General features: G+C 46.1%; 1 protein-coding gene across 1 annotated transcript in view; it reads right to left on the reverse strand.

The window, feature by feature from the left end:
• The window catches only part of LOC129859478 (MAGUK p55 subfamily member 7-like), a 277723-nt gene that overhangs the window by 92125 nt on the left and 164970 nt on the right, over positions 1 to 20628 (reverse strand). Inside the window, exons 8-10 of the mRNA XM_055929316.1 lie at positions 3725 to 3806; positions 2916 to 3001; positions 2157 to 2231 (exon numbers count right to left, since the gene is read on the reverse strand). Coding sequence (XP_055785291.1) covers positions 2157 to 2231; positions 2916 to 3001; positions 3725 to 3806 — 243 coding nt within the window. The remainder of the gene's footprint in view (positions 1 to 2156; positions 2232 to 2915; positions 3002 to 3724; positions 3807 to 20628) is intronic.

The following is a 20628-nucleotide window of genomic DNA, read 5'->3' on the forward strand; positions in this document are numbered from 1 at the left end:
CAATTCTGCAGATTCTCTATTAGGCAGCAAGCCACTCTCCCGGAGTGGGGTCCGTCCTGTCCCAACGTTCTGCCCAGGACCAAAAGCTGCAGCCCTGCAGGGTCTTACCCCTGCTGAGAGGAACTATGATGTGGGAAATCGAGAACTCCTCGCCTCAAGATGGCATTGGAGGAGTGAAGGCACTGGTTGGAGGGTGCGGAAACACCCATTCTTAGTGTGGACTGACCATAACAAGCTGGAATATCTTTGCACCACCAAGCGCCTCAACTCGAGGCAAGCTCGTTGGGAACTGTTATTCCCCCGTTTCAATTTCACTCTCTCCTACCGCCCAGGGTCCAAGAATGTGAAGCCTGGCGCACTCCCACATTTGTATAGCCCCGCTGCTACTCCGTCTGACCCCGAGACCATCCTCCCTACCTCCTGTCTAGCGGCTGCACTCATCTGGGGTAAAGAGAGCCTGGTCCGTAAGGCACAGTGGGGCTATACAAACGTGGGGGATTCCGGCTAACCGGATGTTTGTCCCCAGTCCTGGAATGGGCACATTCCTTGAAACTGACCTGCTATCCAGGCACCCATCGGACACTGGTTCCTGATGTCTCTGCATTCGTCGCCGCCTGCACTGTGTGTGCACAAAATAAGAATCTGCGGAAAGCTTCGGCCGGCCTTCTTCAACCACTCCCTGTTCCTCCCATATATTCCTGGACTTTGTTACTGGTCTTCCTACGTCAGATGGCAACACCACGATTCTGACGGTGGTGGATAGGATATTTCTAAAGCTGCCCATTTTATTCCTCTTCCCAAGTTACCCTCAGCCAAGGATATGGCTCAGCTCATGGTGCAGCACATCTTCCGGATCCATGGACTTCCGGTCGACATGGTGTTCGATCATGGTCCTCAGTTCTCGTCTTGGTTCTGGAAGGCATTCTGCACCCTCATTGGATCATCAGCCAGCCTGTACTCTGGTCCTTGAAAGGGCCGTTTCATCGGCCCTTTCACCTCCTCTAAAATCCTTAGCCCCTCTGCTGTTCATCTTCTGTTGCCCCGCACCCTCCGTATACACCCAGCTTTTCATGTGTCCAGGATTAAACCTCTGTCTCACAGCTCTTTGTCTTTATATATAATATTATAATTTTTATTATACAAAGGTCCCACAGTTAACAGTGGGTGTCAGAGCAAAAACCAAGGTATGAGGTCCAAGAAATTGTCCAGAGAGCTCTGAGACAGGATTGTGTCTTGGCACAGATCTGGGGAAGGGTCCAAAACAATTCTGCAGCATTGAAGGACCCCAAGAACACATTGGCCTCCATCATTCTAAAATGTAAGATTTTTGAACGAACAAGACTCTTCTTAGAGCTGGCCGCCCGGCCAAACTGAGCAATCAGGGGAGAAAGACCTTGGTCAGGGAGGTGACCAAGAACCTGATGGTCACTCTGACAGAGCTGGAGATGGAAGAACCTGCTCCAGAGCGCTCAAGACCGCAGACTGGGGCAAAGGTTCACCTTACAACAAGACAACGACCCGAAGCACACAGCCAAGACAACGCAGGAGTGGCTCGTGGGCCTTGAGTGGCCCAGCCAGGGCCTGAGCTTGAACCCGATTGAACATCGCTGGAGAGACCTCAAAATAGCTGTGCAGCAACGCTCCCCATGCAACCTGACAAAGCTTGAGAGGATCAGCAGGGAAGAATGGGAGAAACTCCCCAAATACAAGTGTGCCAAGCACAAGAAGACTTGAGAAGAAGACTTGAGTCTGTAATCGCTGCCAAAGGTGCATCAACAAAGTACTGAGTAAAGGGTCTGAATACTTATGGAAATGTGATAGTTCAAAATGTTCTAAAAACCTGTTTTTGCTTTGTCATTATGGGGTATTGTTGGTAGATTGATGAGGAAAAAAACTATTGAAAACAATTTAGAATAAGGCTGTAACATAAAAAAAAATAGGAAAAAGGGGTCTGAATACTTTCCGAATGCACTGTAAGCCCTGTTCAAAATCAAGACACCCTATTCCCTAAATATTTTATTACTTTTGACCAGAGCCCTATGCGCCCTGGTCAAAAGGAGTGCACTAAATAGAGAATAGGATGCCACTTTGGACTCAAACCATGTGTGTAACCCCATCAGCATAATGAGTACGGCAGGACAGCAGTAGGACCTTACCTTGGGCTCCTTGCTCGGCGCCTCCTCTTTGATACCTGGTATTATTTTAAACGTAATGGCCCCTTGAGACTGGGCCTGAAACACAGACAGGAGATAGACAGATAGAGAGAGAGGGAGAAAGAGAAAGACATAGAAAGAACCAGAGAGAGAGAGAGAGAGAGAGGAAAAAAATAAAGACTCCAGTTTCATTGAAAATAACTCAAAACCCAACTAGCCTAATCCAATGAGAGAGCTTTAAAATGAATAGCTGTTTTATTTTTCAACAATAGAGGGCCCTTCGGATAGGATGACTGCTGGGAGTGGATCAGAGGGAAGAGGAGAGCCAAGAGGACTGCTTTTAACAGTCTACCAGTTCCAAACTATCTTTCTCTTTCCTCTCCAGCTCCATCTCCCCAGAGCTGATCTGAGGACTGTGGCAGTGTGTGTGTGTGCGTGTGGTTGGAGGGACTACAAAGACCCCTACAGGAACCCCCTCCCTGCATGTATCTTCCAGGGGGACTATGTGGCCCAACATGTCCCAAACAGAGGCCTGCTCCTGGGCCTGCTGGTTCAGAAGGGGCAGCCAGAGTTTAGCCTAGCCATTAACTCATAGAGGAATCAAAGGGACATGGCTGACCAGTGAGGATGAGTTAGGAGGAGAGAGTCCTGCCACTACAAACAAGACTGTAAATCTCTATAGCCATGGGGCCAAAACACAACTATAAACAGCAGGTCAATGATAGCACACACACACAAGCACGTACACACGCGCACACACACCAGAATGCGGAGGATTTCATCAGGCTTCTTGTCATCCACAGGAATCCCGTTCACTTCCCTCAGCTCGTCCCCTACATGGATCAGACCTGGAACATGGACAAGACAAGGGAGAGTGAGAGAGACCCATATTTATGTTTAGTTATTTTCCCCTTTGTAACTATTTGCACATTGTTTTAACACTGTACATAGCCAAAATGTGACATTTGAAATGTCTCTATTCCTCTGAAACGTTTGTGAGTGTAATGTTTTCTGTTTATTTCACTTCTGTTTATTATCTATTTCACTTGCTTTGGCAAGGTAAACATATGTTTCCCATGCCAATAAAGCCCTTTGAATTGAATTGAGAGAGAGAGGAAGGAGACAACAAGTCAAGAAGACACAGACATATATCACAGAGTGCATACATACACAGCTATACACATAATAGCAAATACTGACCTACCTAATAGAAATCCTTTGGAAGTTAATATCAGGCTAAACAGTACATAAGTATTAAACTGAGTATACTGTATGTGTGAGGCTGTATTGCTTTAGTCGCACACATTTCAGGGGGTTGTTCTCTGCTCTCCAGCAGTGTGTGGTTCTCCTTCATGGTGGTATTAGTGATTATTGGGCTTGGCAAATCACCCCAACATATCAATTTCACACTGTGAGATCCCTATAGGGCACGAATACACTTTACATTACACACTGATTACAGGGGGCACAACAGAGAGAGAGAGAGAGAGCGATAGAGAGAGAAGGTGGGGGAAGAGACAGGGAGCGAGAGTAGAGAGAAAGAGAGACAAAGAAGGAGAGAGAGAACTTACCACTTCTGTCTGCAGCTCCACCTCTCATGATCCTGGCAACAAGGATGGCTCCTGTGTGCTCATCACACTTTATTGTGGCTCCCTGTGTTACACACACACACACACACACACACACACACACACACACACACACACACACACACACACACACACACACACACACACACACACACACACACACACACACACACACACACAGTGGGGAGGAAAAAAGGAGACAGATTCCGTATTATATGATGTTACACGTGTACCACTACACAGAAATTCCATCATCAACGTCCAACAAACATTTTCTGGTCAACCATCTCTTCTAACATGATACGGTTTCCAACCCCAACCCCACTTCAATCTACCACACTGAGGTGAATCTCATCACTGGTTGACATGAAGGCCATAGCACAGGCTGTAAAGTACAGCTGGCCATTTTCAGTAAAAATCTTTCCTGGAATAGACATCCTTCTTGGGCCCCTGTCTGCCAGGACTAGCCAATGACTGAGAGAGAGGTGATCCCCCAGAAGGTAGCTAGCCCTCAATCCTTTACGCAGCAGCAGGCATTCATCCAGACACTCACTCTCTCTCTACCTCTCTGTAGCATTGTGCATGCCCCGCCCACCTGAGGATCTGTCTTTTACAGCCATCTATTTCTGTGTTTGAGGGGTACAGAATCCACTTAGTACTTAAATCTCGCTGGATTGATTGCTTTCATTGTACTCCTGCAACTCTTTCATACTCTTGCTTGTGCCTGTTGTTTTCTTCCCGTTAACCTTACAACTGCGGAAATGTTTGTAATGACCTGTCAAACACACCACGGTATTGGCTGAAATGGGTTCAATGGAATACATTATAAGAACGCTTGTTCAGGGATTTAACTCGTCATCGACACTTGTATCACAAGAAAGGGAATACATATTACTTTATTTGAATGAGTGTTCATTTTTTGTGGAATTGAGGGATAATTGAATACAGTTGAAATGTTTACAAATTAGATGCGCTGAAATGAAAGGAACTTCCGAAAATGAACACATTATAGTGATGTCTGATCTCGCAAACAATGTAAAATATGTATAGTGTGAGGGAAAAATGTGGTATTCACCTTATTTGTTAGATATGTAACAATTATTTATTTAACAAACAGTAAGATATTTCTGTCCTTCTCATTGTGTGTTTTATGGTCTCCACTCTAGCACCTTGCAGCTAGTCTGGATGTTGAGGACATGGGTTCTACTAGAGATCGCTTGAAGCTGACAATTGATTGATGTTGGGGATAAAAACCTAAAAGCTAGCATTCTATAGACAAGATGTGGTGTGTGTGACTCGACATAGTGAGAGCCTGGAAGAGTTGAGAACAATGCCTCATTGTGTCATCTTCCTGGCATCTGGAAAACTAAGTAAAAGACCATCCTGTGTAGATGACCAAGGTGGCTTATGGGAAGGTTAGAAATGACTGACTAAGCAATCTTGGTATCAGCTATATAAAAACTGTGCATCGTCTGTAAAGGCTAGACTCTCAGCCTAACAGTCAGTCAAGACTGTTGGGCTGACGGTCTCATTATTGCAATAATTAATCGACATTAAATAAAGATGATTGTTTGAAGAAATTACCAAGTCTCTCTCAGTACTGAATTTCCACGACAATAGATAGGTGTAATCAGAGCCAAGCGTGTAGATTTCTATTCAAAGGTTATCCTGCTATTGGCACACTTGTTGAAATATGCAACAGAATGTGACAACAACAGTAATTAATGAGGCAGTCTGAGTCTAGACAGCGCACGTGAGTGCAGGTAGGCCTAGACAGAGCAAGTTTTTGGAGGTTTCAGCCCTGTTTCAAGACTTTGTTAATCTATTCATATTTGCAAATACGCTGAGTGTGTTTATGCAAATGAGGCACCCAATTTTGATGACCGTACGCCTCTCTCTCTCCAGACACCCCGTGTTTTCAATCTCTCTCTCTCCAGACACCCTGTGTTTTCAATCTCTCGCTCCCCAGACACCCTCTGTTTTCAGTGTCGTCTTAACCCAATAGCTGAGACACAAGACACAGAGGGCAGGGGCAGACAGGGGATAGAGATATACAGTTTCCTTTTCCATTTCAACTGACAGTGTTCAGTTCAGCTAGTGATGTGTTTACCAGGGCTTCTCTCTCTCTCTCACACTTTAGCCATGCTGAGAGAAAACAACATATCGGCAGAGTGCCGGATGGCAGTTTGACGGTGGCAGACAGCGAGACGGCGAAATGTTTTGAATCCGAGCACAGCATCGAGTGTCATCACCGCCATCAGCATTACTTCGCCATCCGACCGGACCGAGCCAAGCCAGACGGGTAACGGGTCCGCAGACGTGTAGTCTAGACACATGGTTTGTTGCGAAACAGAAACACGTCATCCCTCTCTTTCTTCCTCTCTCTCCTACCTGTTATTCGCATCATCTTTATGACTGTTATTGTTTCTCTAAAGGAAGAGCCTCCTCACTTCTTCACTGTGTGGATGTGCTTTATTTCAATCTGTCTAACTGTCTAACCAACTGCCATTTCGTTGTAACCTACTGCCACTAGGGCCTAGCCAGGAACACTCAGCAACAACTAGCCTACGTCAATGACGAGTTGATGGTCCACCACAATTATTTCTTGTTTGTTTTTCCTGGGTATACCGACCTATAGTACATCCACAGGTCCAATAGGCAGGACTGTCATGGCTGACGAGAAGCATGATAGATCACAGGGCAGGAAGGTTTCAGAGACCCTGTGTGCCTCGCCTCCCAAATGGCTCCCTATGACCCATTTAGTGCACTACTTTTGACCAGGGCCCACCCATAGGACTCATAGGTCAAAACTGGTCAAAAGTAGTGCACCACATATGGAATAGGGTGCCATTTGGAATGCAGAACCTGCCTTTTCTTAACTTCTCCAGGACCAGAAATATCCTCTGGTTTCTACCACTTTACCACGACTGTAAATTACCATGTCAACATCACTGTTTTCATTACCTGTTCACTTGTAATGGGTTTTCTCCTCTAATAATAATTTCCTCAAGGTCTTTTCCTCTGTGTGATATTGAGTTAAGAAAAAGAGATGGCGGCTGGTCCTGATGGAAAGAGCAGAGGCGTTTGACATCGGGATAAGACACTCCTTGGGCTAGAGATCTTCACAGCTTTTCCACTTAATCAAATAATTGGGCCAATTATGGTAACTGGAGAGGTTTCGGTAGGAGGGAAATCAGAGGAGGGGTGGAGAGAGGGCAGCACACTGTAAGACCCTGGTGTCAAGGTCGTGGCTAACTCCTCACTGTGACTATAAGCAGCTGAAACATGAAGCAATAGTGAGAGAGAGCGAGAGGGGAGGGGCGCGACAGAGGGTGAGGGAGGGAGAGGAGAGAGAGCGAGAGGGGAGGGGCGAGACAGAGGGTGAGGGAGGGAGGGAGAGAGAGAGCGAGAAGTGGGAGTGAGACAGGGAAAAGAGAGAAAGAGAGAGAAAGTCAGAGAGGGAGAGAGGGACAGTATATAGGGCCTGTAATCTCTCAGAGCAGTGTCCAGACATGAGGGGCGTAGGGTAGCAGCTCTTTGCCTTTCATCTAGTGGGGATATTTTTGTTTTTGTCTGTGTGTTGTTGGCTGGAGGCCAGGTTGTCATGTGATGGAAGTTTTTATTAGCTCTCGTTGGTAGGGAGGGAGGCTCAAGGCTGGCTAAAGAGGAAATAAAGAAGTGAGTAAGCTCTATCTGTTCTTTGTCATTACCGCTCCTTCCATAATCGTATGTTGCACTGGATGTCAGATTAGTCTAGTATAGTTAACCCAGAACTGGAACTTGAGTCACTTCCCTGCAGGCCGATCCCTATCCTTGTTCAGGCCAGAGCTACGCCAAGAGGGAGGGAGAGACAAAAAGTAAGAGAGAGAGAGTGAGAGAGACAGAGAGAAAGAGAGAGAAAAAGAGTGGGACAAACGAGCTCGACTTGATAAGAGAACAGGGAAGTGCAGACATCAGCCAAGTCATCAACCAAACTATTGGAAAGGGGTTAGACAGCCAAACAACCAATGAACTGGGTCCAGGCCCAGCAGGGTGAGGACCATTAGGAGAGGCGGAGGGAGAAGGGAGAAAAAAGAGAGTGAAATAGAGAAAGGGAAGAATTTAAGAAAGATCGAGGGAGGAGGATGAGTACAATGAACGAGGGGTTCCCCAAGCGCTCCAGGCCTCCTCAGCCTCTGGCAGCTTGGTGTGCTGACCGGAGGAGAGAGGCTCATAGGGGGATAGAAACATGAGAACAGGGCCCTTCAGCCTGCTGCACACACACACACGTCCACCTGGGAGGCAAGGGCCTTGGCCACATCAGCCAGGAGACAGACAGAGAGAAAGAGAGGGATGGAGAGAGAGGGAGAAAGAACACACTTCCAAAGAGCATGAAGGGATAAAGAAAGAGAGTTGTCTGTTTTACAATAGGGCCTGTCTCTCCAGCCCTGGGCTCCAGGAGGAGGTGATGACTGGCTGAGGAGAAACATTTTGTTCATATCAACTAAGCCCGAGCTGATGAAATTATGAGCACTTCACTAGGAGTTGATGTCTCTCTCTCTCCCCCTCCGTAACCTCTGTCTTCCCCTCCATCTCTCTCCCCTCCTTCTCCCCGTTCCAACCTCCAGAGTGAATGAGTCAAGTCAGATCCGAGTACTTTCTCCTTGACCATTCCTGGTCGTGTTGAGAGTGACCCACTCGCCACCCCATCCCACGGCAGTCCACACATCCTCACCACATCGTTACAGGGCCTCAACGAGCTGTGTAGAGAGGTTGGTACACTTCATTCAATATTCTCCAGGGACAAATTCTGAAATGTATATTTTCTGGATGCTAACGGGCCTGCCATGACTTGGAAGCACTATGAGAGATAGAGGCCCTTTCATGGTACGGAGGGGTTTACAGTTGAAACTTTTTGAAAATATAGATTGTTTTGTAAAAAAAACACAATTCTCCTTTAAATGGTATGATTGATGTTGGACAATCACAAAGCCTGACGAACGAGCTATGCTAGGCTACTATGCTAGTAATTAACCATCAAGCGCCTGGCTAAACCTTGACATTCTTACGAAATAGGTCGCTCCGCACCGACCAACAGCCAGACAGGACACGAGTGGAGAAGAAAAACGTCTCTCTTTCGTGTGCGTTTTGGTTTAGATCTCCCTCCAAGTTACAGAGGCCTGCCTAAGTTCTGCGTCTCCCGACTCGAAGTCGAGGCCTAAAAATAGGCATTACTGAAAAGAAGTGAGGAGCGAGCGAGCCTCCCTCCCAAAAATTATGTTGGAGAAGTTAGCGATGTGGAATCATCCTGGTGGAATCAGCAGCGCTTTAGGCTTTGGGTTCGCCACTCGGCGGTCAATTACTCATCAGTAAGTAAGGTGATCCTCAGCCTCTGCTCTTCTCTCCCCCTGATCAGCTCCATATGGGAACCTCTGCTCCGACCACTATAACTATATTTCTAACACATAAATGCTTCTGATTGTTATTCTAGGCCCGGCCAAAACTCAATAGCTTAATCTCCGCGGCGTGATGAGAATTGGAGCAATATTCATCTATATCAGACCGTTAGTTATATTCTCTCTCCGAGTCTCTGTGAGTGGACGTATAAAAAACACATGCAGAGGGAGACATGGTTGTGGTATTAAGTATGTGATGACAAACGGCTCACACCGAATCTGGATTGCCTCACGGTATATAGGAGGCGAGCATGTATTTCTGAGAGCAAACGAAAGTCAGGCGATATCTTCCAGGACCTTTCAACACGAAGTGGAGCCATGAAACCTTAGCAGATAGAGTGGGGTAGGGGCCAGGACAGCTACTACAGGAATAGGAGAGACCTCAGATCTCTGCTTAGCACACGTCAGGCAGGACCATGGCATACACTCTTAGAAAAAAGCTGCTAGAACCTAAAAGGGTACTTGTCTGTCCCCATAGGAGAACCCTTTGAAGAACCAGTTTTGGTTCCAGTTAGATCCCTTTTGAGATCCATGTAGAACCCTTTACACAGAGGGTTCTACGTGGAACCCAAAATAGTTCTACATGGGACCAAAAGGGGTTCTACCTGGAACCAAAAAGGGTTCTCCTATGGGGACAGCCTAAGAACCCTTTTGGAACCCTTTTTTCTAAGAGTGTACTGGCTGGCTTGGTTTCCAGGGGGCTGGTAGCTGGGGACCATGGCAGAGAGAACCGGGCTGGGGCCAGGACAGTTACTGCACCAGCAGCTATAGGGTCTACAGGGCTGGCTGGGCCTTCAGGGGTCTATTGGCTGCGGCTTGGGCTTAGGTAAAGGATTGGGGATTGAGTATAGACGCTGGGGCCAGGACTGTTAGAGCAGCAGTAGCAGCAGGGGCTGGGGCCAGGGCCATAGGACCTGCTGGCTGGCTGGGTCTTCAGTGGTCGGGTGGCTAGCGATGGAATTGGGGCTGGGGCTCTGGCTGAAACTACAGGAGTGGTGGTGGTTGGGGCTTTAGGAGTCTGGGTGTGTGTGTCCTGGCCATATTAGAGAACCAGAGGCCTGGGTCCAGGGATCCTCTTACCCAGCCCTACCCCAAACCTCTAAATCCCCACCCCCCTCAACCTGCCAGCGAAAACAAGCAGGCGTCTCCATTTCACACACACATCCCTCGGCCCGTAACGACCACTCATAACATTGTCCCGGGAACGGCGTCTGAGCCCGTGGCATTCAACAAACGTTATTTTTCCCTCCAAATTGAACGAGACAAGAAAAAACAAATGCAAGTGGTCGGGCAGGGGGAGAGAACGTGTTTTGACATGATGTCACTTAACAGCAAAGTGTAACGGCGACAATAAACTCTCGCTCCGGCCCGGCCGCACCGGCAAGTCCGCCCGCCACCGTGTTGACTGAAGTATTTAGGATATAAATATAAATGTAGTGGAAACCACATGCTGGCAGTCTGCTCTAGCCAGATGTTGACCATGGGAAAATAGAATCACAATGGAAACAAGGCCTCCTGAACATTAAAATGCAATTAACTCCAATCATATCTTTACGTGCAAAAGTGTGCAATTCAGCCTTACGTCAGACGGATGGCATATCGTCCCTAAAACGTATAGAATCATTCAGAAACAGAGCCAATACGCATTTATGAGGCCTTGCACGCTTCTTCCCACCAAGACATTACACAGCATTGTCTAAAAAAACGTAATGAAAGAAAGAAAAGCGGTACTCAGGTAATACTATAATTAATGTATGTGGTCATGATTGGGGACGAGTGTTCGTAAATCATTTTGGTAGGCCTACATTATAATAAAGTGCAGTAAAGAATTTGTTACTTCTTAGCGTAGTACTCAGCAGATCAAAGACCTTACTGTCAGTGAAACGGAGAGAAGCCAGAGAGAGAGAGAGAGAGAGAAAAAGGTACTTTAAGTTATGTTAAACGATTTTTCTCCTAGTATTTCATGCCACAATGACTGCTCCTGTATGTGTGTGTGTATGTGTGTGTGTATGTGTGTGTGTATGTGTGTGCGGCTTGCTGTCTCACTCTATTCCCGCTGGGTGACCTGTTGCATGCCTCTCCATCGCTTTTATTAAATCACTTGTGAGTACAACTCATAAAAACCTACCCAGAGAAACTCAGGCTAAAATGTCCTATTTTTGTTTCCTTAACCCTGCTCTTGACCTGGGAGTGTAATTAACAGGTATTATGAGAAAAAGGAAAATTGTGGGTAATTATCATGATAATTACAGGGGACATTCCAAGGACGAGCTGAGACTGCCAGATACTGTGTGTTGGTGTGTGTCCCCCCTCCTCCTTCCCTTCACAGGCTCTTAATGTTAGGTAGAGTCATTACACACTCTGAGAAAACATAATTAGCAGGCCCGCCTCAGCATTTCAGACAGGTGCTTGTGTGTTAAGTCGCAACCCAGGTTTCACAGTGTGTAAAAGCCAGCATGTATGCTTATGCTCAATCCCCTAACTGGGCCTGCCTGGGTTGCTACTTCTGCCCTGAGGTGTGTGTGTATGTATACAATTACAAAGTTGTTGTGCCTCTAGTCTCTCTCTGGGATTGTTTAGTGTTTTCTCCTGAAATGACCTCGCCAAGAAAACAGCACTTTCACATGTCACATCTCATTTCCATAAGTGACCTGGCAAACACAAGGAGCGCCGCGACACCCATAGCGACAGCCAATAACGCACACATTCCCCAACCTCAGCCCTGACTCTCGCAATGCCGCACCAAAGGAATGCTGAAGTACGGAACTCGGGTCATACCTTGGGGAGAGGAAGCAACTAGAGATGATAAAAACAAGGTGGGAAAGTTCTAGAGGCCTGAAACCATCTAGGCGTTTAAGATTACAGATGATAGGAAATGGTCTCAGTGATCAATATGGGATCAATATGGGAACATGGTAATAATGTTTCTGTGATGTGGGGTGTTCTGAGGCTATGAGTGTGGATCACTCACCAGACTGGCATGAGCTAGATTAGATAGAGGCTGTCACACATTATAGACACAAACCCGGAGAACTAGCCATGACCTCTACAGCTAACCTGTGGTGGGTGGTGGGTCTGGGTTTCTTTCAAAGACTCCACCAGTGTAACGATAGTCTATGTCGTCCTCCTCATCGGACGAGGAGAGGCGAGAAGGATCGGACCAATATGCAGAGTGGTTAGTTTCCATGGTAATTTAATAGACACGAAAACAATATGCGATACAAAATAACAAATGAAACTACCGTGACAGTCCCGTGTGGCGAAACACTAACAAGGAACAAACACCCACAAACCACACGTGAACCCCCGGCTGCCTAAGTATGATTCTCAATCAGGGACAACGATTGACAGCTGCCTCTGATTGAGAATCATACCCGGCCGAACACAAAAAACCCAACATAGAAAACACACATAGACAACCCACCCCAACTCACACCCTGACCATACTAAATAAATACAAAATAAGGGAAAATAAGGTCAGGAACGTGACAACCAGCCACCTAATCGCCACATCAGGTGAGGTAACAATTAACAAAAAAGTTGGTAATTTAATAAATTGGGCCAGTGACTAGACATAATTAGGCAGAACTGAAACTACTGTGTGGACAAACACACAAAGTTACACATCTAATAGGCTGCATGTTAAAGAGAGGTATGGACACATGCTACACCATCATGGAACCAAACGCTCCAGACACACACTACTGTCAGTTCCAAATTGAAGTGATCCAATCCTATACCACCATGGAACAGGGACGCTCCAGACGTTTCCTCATGTTTTACACTCTAGAACATTCGAGAACGCTCCATCTTCTTCACAGAGCACCAAACCCCCCAGCTCATCCATCAAATGAAAGATGTATGGGTTTAAAAGCACACAACTCTATCTGTAAAACACTAACATGTGTCCTGCCTGCCTACCCTAATCTCATCTGCTGCTCCATGAATCCCACAGAGTAGCGTTACAAACGACTTGATTTGCAAACACTAATGTAAATAGAAAAAAAAGGGAACATCCTCAAATTATGTTTTAAACGGCTGCGGTGCCATTGTGTCGAAATTAGTCGAAATTAACATAAGCTTCTCCATACGCTCTCCAAGCATAACGTTCACAGTCAAGCCAACGGTATTAAGATTCCATTGAGACACAGAGACAGACAGAGAGAGTGATGGGTGGGTATTATCTGATTGATTGATTATCCGATCTGATTCTCTGCATGTGTTTGCGACTCTGAGACAAAAGAAGAGATGAGGCAGTAGGAGCGATCCAACAGCTCTAATGGTGTCAGAATGGTGAAGTGAAGGCTCAAGGAATGCCCTCCTAAAGACCAGATGGATTTTTTTTTAAATTATATATATTTTTTTATACTTGTCAATATCTGATTGTGATGCAAGTCCTTCTTTAGTTCCTTCTTGGAAGATCTGGTAGGTAGCACTGTAAAACAGTATGAAAATTAAAATGAACATCGTAGACTCAAAGACAAGTTTAGTGTTCTTAACGAGAAGTCCAGCTGATCCACCAGGCATCTAGAGTGAGAGTGGGAGTTCACAAGTTGTATTGATTAGGTACAGGGCGGTCGACTAGGTTGGCAAGGGCCAACTGGATGGCATGGCACCGGAAGAGCCCGACACCCACACAGGAGATGATGCCCATGGTATGGAGAGTATTTTCCATGGCACAGTCGCTCTTAATGGGAAACCCAATCGAGAGAGAGAGAAAGAGAGAGGAGAAAGGAAAGGAAAGTGACAATGATCCTGTCAGGTTCCTGGCCTGGTGTTTTGACAGCTCCTAATGATGCTTAACAACCTGAAGATGGAGGGTCGGGTGTCTGGGGGTCTAGATGGACATCTGGGCGGATTGAGGTGCATGATGGAAAGGACTGTATTCCAAATGGCACACTGATTCCCATTTTTCATACTTCCTTTGACTAGGGCCCTGGGGTTTGGTTCTGGTCAAAAGTAATGCACTATAGGGAATCGTGTGCCATTTGGGATACACCCAATGTGGCAAGGTGGTGGACCAGCGTCTTTTCCCAGTCTTTAAAAAAAGTGAAAAACTGATGCACACAAACAAAAGGACAACAGAGAGGGGGAAAGAAGAGATGGACAAACAGTCAGAACGACTGACAGACAGACAGAGACAAAATGAAGAGAGATACACTAACATTCGAAAGTTTGGGGTCACTTAGAAATGTCCTTGTTTTTGAAAGAAAAGAGGCGACTCCGGGATGCTGGCCTTCTAGGCCGAGTTCCTCTGTCCAGTGTCTGTGGTCTTTTGCCCATCTTAATATTATAATTTTTTTGGCCAGTCTGAGATATGGCTTTTTCTTTGCAACTCTGCCTAGAAGGCCAGCATCCCAGAGTCGCCTCTTCACTGTTGACGTTGAGACTGGTATTTTGCGGGTAATATTTAATGAAGATGCCAGTTGAAGACTTGTGAGGTGTCTGTTTCTCAAACTAGACACTAATGTACTTGTCTTCTTGTTCAGTTGTGCACCGGGGCCTCCAATTCATCTTTCTATTCTGGTTAGAGCCAGCTGCGCTGTTCTGTGAAGGGAGTAGTTATACGAGATCTTTAGTTTCTTGGCAATTTCTCGCATGGAATAGCCTTCATTTCTCAGAACAAGAATAAACTGATGAGTTTCAAAATAAATGTCTTTGTTTCTGGCCATTTTGAGCCTGTAATTGAACCCACAAATGCTGATGCTCCAGATACTCAACTAGTCTAAAGAAGGCCAGTTTTATTGCTTCTTTAATCAGCACTACAGTTTTCAGCTGTGCTAACATAATTGCTAAATAGTTTTCTAATGATCAATTAGCCTTTTAAAAGGATACACTTGGATTAGCTAACACAACGTGCCATTGGAGCACAGGAGTGATGGTTGCTTATAAAATGGCCCTCTGTACGCCTATGTAGATATTCAATTAAAAATCAGCTGTTTCCAGCTACAATAGTCATTTACAACATTAACAATGTCTACACTGTATTTATGATCAATTTGATGTTATATTAATGGACAAAAAATTTGCTTTTCTTTCAAAAACAAGGACATTTCTAAGTGACCCCAAGCTTTTGAACGGTAGCGTATATAGATGTGTAGAGATAAAGGGATCCACAAGAGAATGGCACAGAGAGAGCAGTGGAGTAGAGCGAGCCATATTAAACATAAAACAGCGGGGAAAACACAGCAAGCATCTCCAATCTGCTATTTACATCTGCGCCATGACAGGGTTTAAAAACAGCCAAATGAGAGGAGCAGGACACATCGACCACAGCCTTGCTTGAGTCCCAAATGACACCATATTCTCTATATAGTGCACTAAATTTGAACAGGCAAAGGTAATGCACTTTATAGGAAACAGGGTGCCATTTGGGACAGCCCTGGATTCTCCCTAATGTTTTCAGACTATCCAACGGTCAGACCTAATGCCTGCGGTATCTCTGTTGATTCATTTTTTCACTACTTTTACAAACATTTTTAAAAGGTACTTTCTTTTCAAAGATGCAGGATGAAGATGGTGTGGTGAGGCGTTTGTCTTTCTCTCGCTCACTCGGCCCCTTAGGCTCCTGGCTTGGCTATGTTGAATTGTGTAACGCCAGTGCTTCTCTCCCATCTTGGCAACTCCTGCTGTTGTCTACAGCGCTTATATTAGGCAGTCTGTACTCAGCCTCTTTATCACCAGAAGGCCTATGGGCCCTGATAAAAAGTAATGCACTTCATAGGGAATAGGATGCCATTTGGGACGTACATACTATATCCCGGTGCCCAGAGGAGACAGAAGTTGGTCTTGACGCAACTCTTGTGTTCGTTCCACTCAAATGTAGTTTTGGGTAACCTAATCCAAAATAACACATTCTTCCAATAAAAATAAACGTCTGGCCTTATTTCTGCAGCAGGCAGCACCCACATGTTTATGCCTCTCTCTATTCAAACTTAATTCATTCATTGTCCCGACATCGGACCTAATAAAACAAAAGGTTTGGGTTACAGCGGGTGCCAAAGAATGGACTGAGGGGGGTAAAGAAAAAAGTCCCCTGCTATACTCGGCCTTGTCTCAGGGTGGTAAGTTGGTGGTTGAAGATATCCCTCTAGTGGTGCGGGGGCTGTGCTTTGGCAAAGTGGGTGGAGTTATATCCTGCCTGTTTGGCCCTGTCCAGGGGTATCATCGGATGGGGCCACAGTGTCTCCTGACCCCTCCTGTCTCAGCCTCCAGTATTTATGCTGCAGTAGTTTATGTGTCGGGGGGCTAGGGTCAGTCTGTTATATCTGGAGTATTTCTCCTGTCTTATCCGGTGTCCTGTGTGAATTTATGTATGCTCTCTCTAATTCTCTCTTTCTCTCTTTCTTTCTTTCTCTCTCTCGGAGGACCTGAGCCCTAGGACCCTGCCTCAGGACTACCTGGCATGATGACTCCTTGTTGTTCCCAGTCCACCTGGCCGTTCTGCTACTCCAGTTTCAACTGTTCTGCCTGCGGCTATGGTACCCTAACCTGTTCGCTGTGATTACTATTATTTGACCATGCTGGTCATTTATGAACATTTGAACATCTTGGACATGTTCTGTTATAATCTCCACCCGGCACAGCCAGAGGAGGACTGGCCACCCCTCGTAGCCTGGTTCCTCTCTAGGTTTCTTCCTAGGTTTTGGCCTTTCTAGGGAGATTTTCCTAGCCACCGTGCTTCTACACCTGCATTGCTTGCTGTTTGTGGTTTTAGGCTGAGTTTCTGGACAGCACTTTGATATATCAGCTGATGTAAGAAGGGCTATATAAATAAATTTGATTTGAATTTGATTTGAAAAGAAATATGGAGTTTTTACGGTATGAAGTCACAGTGTGAAAAATGATAGCAATTAATCAGAGCTACCGAATACAATCCACTCAACTAATCACAATTAAGCTAATGGATAAGTCACCAGTAAAGGCCTCAGCATGCTAACAACATGCTAGTTGTTAGCAACAACAACATCCCCTGAAGATTAAGCCAAAACATGCAAAGAGAGAAAGAGAGACGGGAAATAAATTACCTCAATACTGTACAGCGCTCTTGTTATGATGTCAAGTGTGAGAATTTCAGGCTGATTATGTCAAATTGCAAGTTAAAAGGCACATCCAGGCCTCCCGAGCGGCGCAGCGGTCTAAGGCACTGTGTCGTAGTGCTTGAAGTGTCACTACAGATCCGGGTTCAGTCTTAGGCCGTGACCGGGAGACCCATGAGGTGGCGCACAATTGGCCCAGTGTTGTCTGAGTTAAGGGAGGGTTTGGCGGGGCACCTGCAAGCTGACCTAGGTCGCCAGCTAGACGATGTTTCCTCTGACACGTTGGTGTGACTGGCTTCCGGGTTAAGCGAGCAGTATGTCAAGAAGCAGTGCGGCTTGGCAGGGTCATGTTTAAGAGGACGCATGGCTCTCGACCTTCGTCTCTCGTGAGTCCGTAGGGGAGTTGCAGCGATGGGACAAAATCGGGGAGAAAAGGTGTTAAAAGTACATAAATAATTACAAATAAAAGACACATCCAAGTTAATTTGGTGCAGTGCAAAATGAAGACCCTACACAATTTGGGGCCTTTATTGGCAGAAATGCTAAAATAGCGGTGTGGCTACAGTACTGCCTTATTAATGGTTTCACTCCTAATTGTCTGACATAGCCAAGAGATCAAAGGTACAATCACTGAAAGTGGGATCCTCCTCTTCCCAAACCTTATGTCTGAATGATTGTTTACTGTTATTTGATTACATTTCAATACAGGTCTATCTGAAAGAATAAATCACATCAGTTAGGGTTGGAGATACAGTAATGATGATGCCATATAGATATTTTCATATTTGGATTGGATATCTTACAAAGTAAATACAGTTATTTCCTCATTGCAAAGCTATGGGTTATTATAAGTTACCCAGCCCTGGTTGTGGTTGTGGCGTGCAGACGACAGACAGACTATGGCCACAGTGCTCTCTCTAGTCTACAGTCAGTGAGTGAGTCACCCAAAGTAGTGAACAACAGTGGTCAACCAACCCACACCGTCCACTCACAGTGCTGCTGCTGCAGAGGAGGGAGGGCTACCGTGTGAAGTTCTGGCAGGAGCGTGATTACAGAGAGAGAGGAACAGTGGGAAATGAAGGCGGTGGCTCTTAAGATGGCCCAGACCAGACTCAGACCACGGAGTGGGCAGCAGCCCTGAATTGGCTCTCTCATCAGCATAGGTGCTAGGCCCTTCCCTCTCCGCCCGAGTCGCCACCAGCTCGCCGCATGCAAATAGAATCATCACCATCAAACGTTCAGACGTGACATTTCTGGAAGACGGACAGCGGGTTGCCATAAGTCGGTTGGAGGCTCCATTGGAATGTATTGTTTTGTTTTCAGTTGCAGACAGCTAGCAAACACAGGAATCCTCCTCCTGTACCACTGCCAAGCCTAAATTAGAGCACACTAAGGGTCCTTCAGGCAGTGAGAGGGCAGCCCAAACATGAGATTAAACCACATTGTGCTGAGGGACGGACGGATAAGACACAGACTCTGAATGGTCAATAGGCTTGGACCCCTTCATATTAAATCACTCTGTACACGTATAACACATTGTATAACACTTCAGTGTTTCGTCAACATAAAACCCTTTGACACCATTGTACTGCCAAAACAACAACATCACACATTGCAAATTCATGTTTCAGAGTTGACCTCTAAGGATCCAAATACAGTCAGAGGAGAAAAACAAACTGACAAGTAGGAGGCTAGTGAAAAATACAATCTGACAATTAAACCTGACTGGGGCCTGTGTGTGAATCACATTATGGTTTCTGAGACGTGACCTTACTTACATCAGCCCTATTAGCAGTAGTAGTGGGCTGGAAAAAAACAATAGCAGAGCAAAAACAATAAGGAGCTAGAGAACATTCCAGAGCCAGAGGGACTGACTGAGTGAACTGAAAGCCACTTATTACAGTGACCAGCCGGGAGAACTGGAACATGCAAGGGGAAGGCTGGAATCCAAAATTACTTTAGGTGTGTTCTGTTCCTCTCCGGTTCCCTGAGGTGTGGTTAGGGGGAGGGGAGAGGGGAGGTGAGACGGCGGGCAGGCCCAGAGCCAAATAAAGGTCTGAGAAAACCTCAAAATAAAGCAAGACCAGCCAAGACAGGACACTACTGTTACTGTAGCACACACACACACACACACACACACACACACACACACACACACACACACACACACACACACACACACACACACACACACACACACACACACACACACACACACACACACACCAGACCAGATCAAAGAGGGCCGTGGCCTCCACACACAACAAAGGGTGGCAGTCTGATGACAGAGCTCTGTGACAGACCGCCAGCCCGGAGGGAGTGGGACAGGAAGAGAACTGTCATGCCAGACAGGACACAGAGGTCAGGACCGTGATGGTGGCGGGGGGGAGAGAGAGAGAGCGAGTGTGTGTGAGATTGGTTGAAAGACTGGATGAGAGAGAGAGAGAGAGAGAGAGAGCGAGAGAGAGAGAGAGAGGGATGGATGGATGGATGGATGGATGGATGGAAAGAGTGAGTTGGAATACAGGTTGAGAGAGAAAGTCTGAGAAAAAGAGAGGATGCAGAAATAAAGGGTGAGTTAAAGAAAGAGGATACGGAGAGAAAGCGAATGAGAGAGGATGCAAAGATAGATGGTAATAGAAAGAAAAAGAGAGAAGGATGGTGGATGAGAGAAAGAGGGATGAGAGAGAGAGAAAGAGAGGAGGGGGTGAGAGACCAGACCCACCAGCTGACCACAAAGAGGTGTGGCTGTTAGCCAGCAGAGCAGAGCTTGTGTGTGTGTGTGTGTGTGTGTGTGTGTGTGTGTGTGTGTGTGTGTGTGTGTGTGTGTGTGTGTGTGTGTGTGTGTGTGTGTGTGTGTGTGTGTGTGTGTGTGTGTGTGTGTGTGTGTGTGTGTGTGTGTGTGTGTTGACGTGTCCCCACAAGAATAGTAAATAAACAAAAATTTGACCAACTAGGGACATATAGTTCGTCCCCACAAGGTCAAATGCTAATTCTAGGGGGATTAGTGTTAAGGTTAGAATTAGGTTTAAGGTTAGGAGCAAGGGTTAGGTTAAGGGTTAGGGTTAAGGTTAGGTTTTTGTATTACGGTAAGAGTACAGGTTAGGGTTAGGTTTAGGGGTTAGGGCAAATAGGATTTTGAATGGGACTGAATTGTGTCCCCATAAGGTTAGCTGTACAAGACTGTGTGTGTGTGTGCGCGCGTGTTTGTCACATGTCTGCATATGTGTGAAGCATGTGTGTATGTGAGAGACAGCAGAGCAGGGCTGACCAGGGGAATGTGCGGTATGTCTCTCAGTGTGGAGAGGAGGAACTGGAGCTGGATGTAAAGGATGATAGTGAGAAAGGGAACCAGGCCAAGACATTGGATTGCGTCCCAAATGGCACCCTATTCCATTTAGACTGCACTACT

The sequence above is a fragment of the Salvelinus fontinalis genome, chromosome 7 (assembly GCF_029448725.1).
Source record: "Salvelinus fontinalis isolate EN_2023a chromosome 7, ASM2944872v1, whole genome shotgun sequence".
Lineage (NCBI taxonomy): Eukaryota > Metazoa > Chordata > Actinopteri > Salmoniformes > Salmonidae > Salvelinus > Salvelinus fontinalis.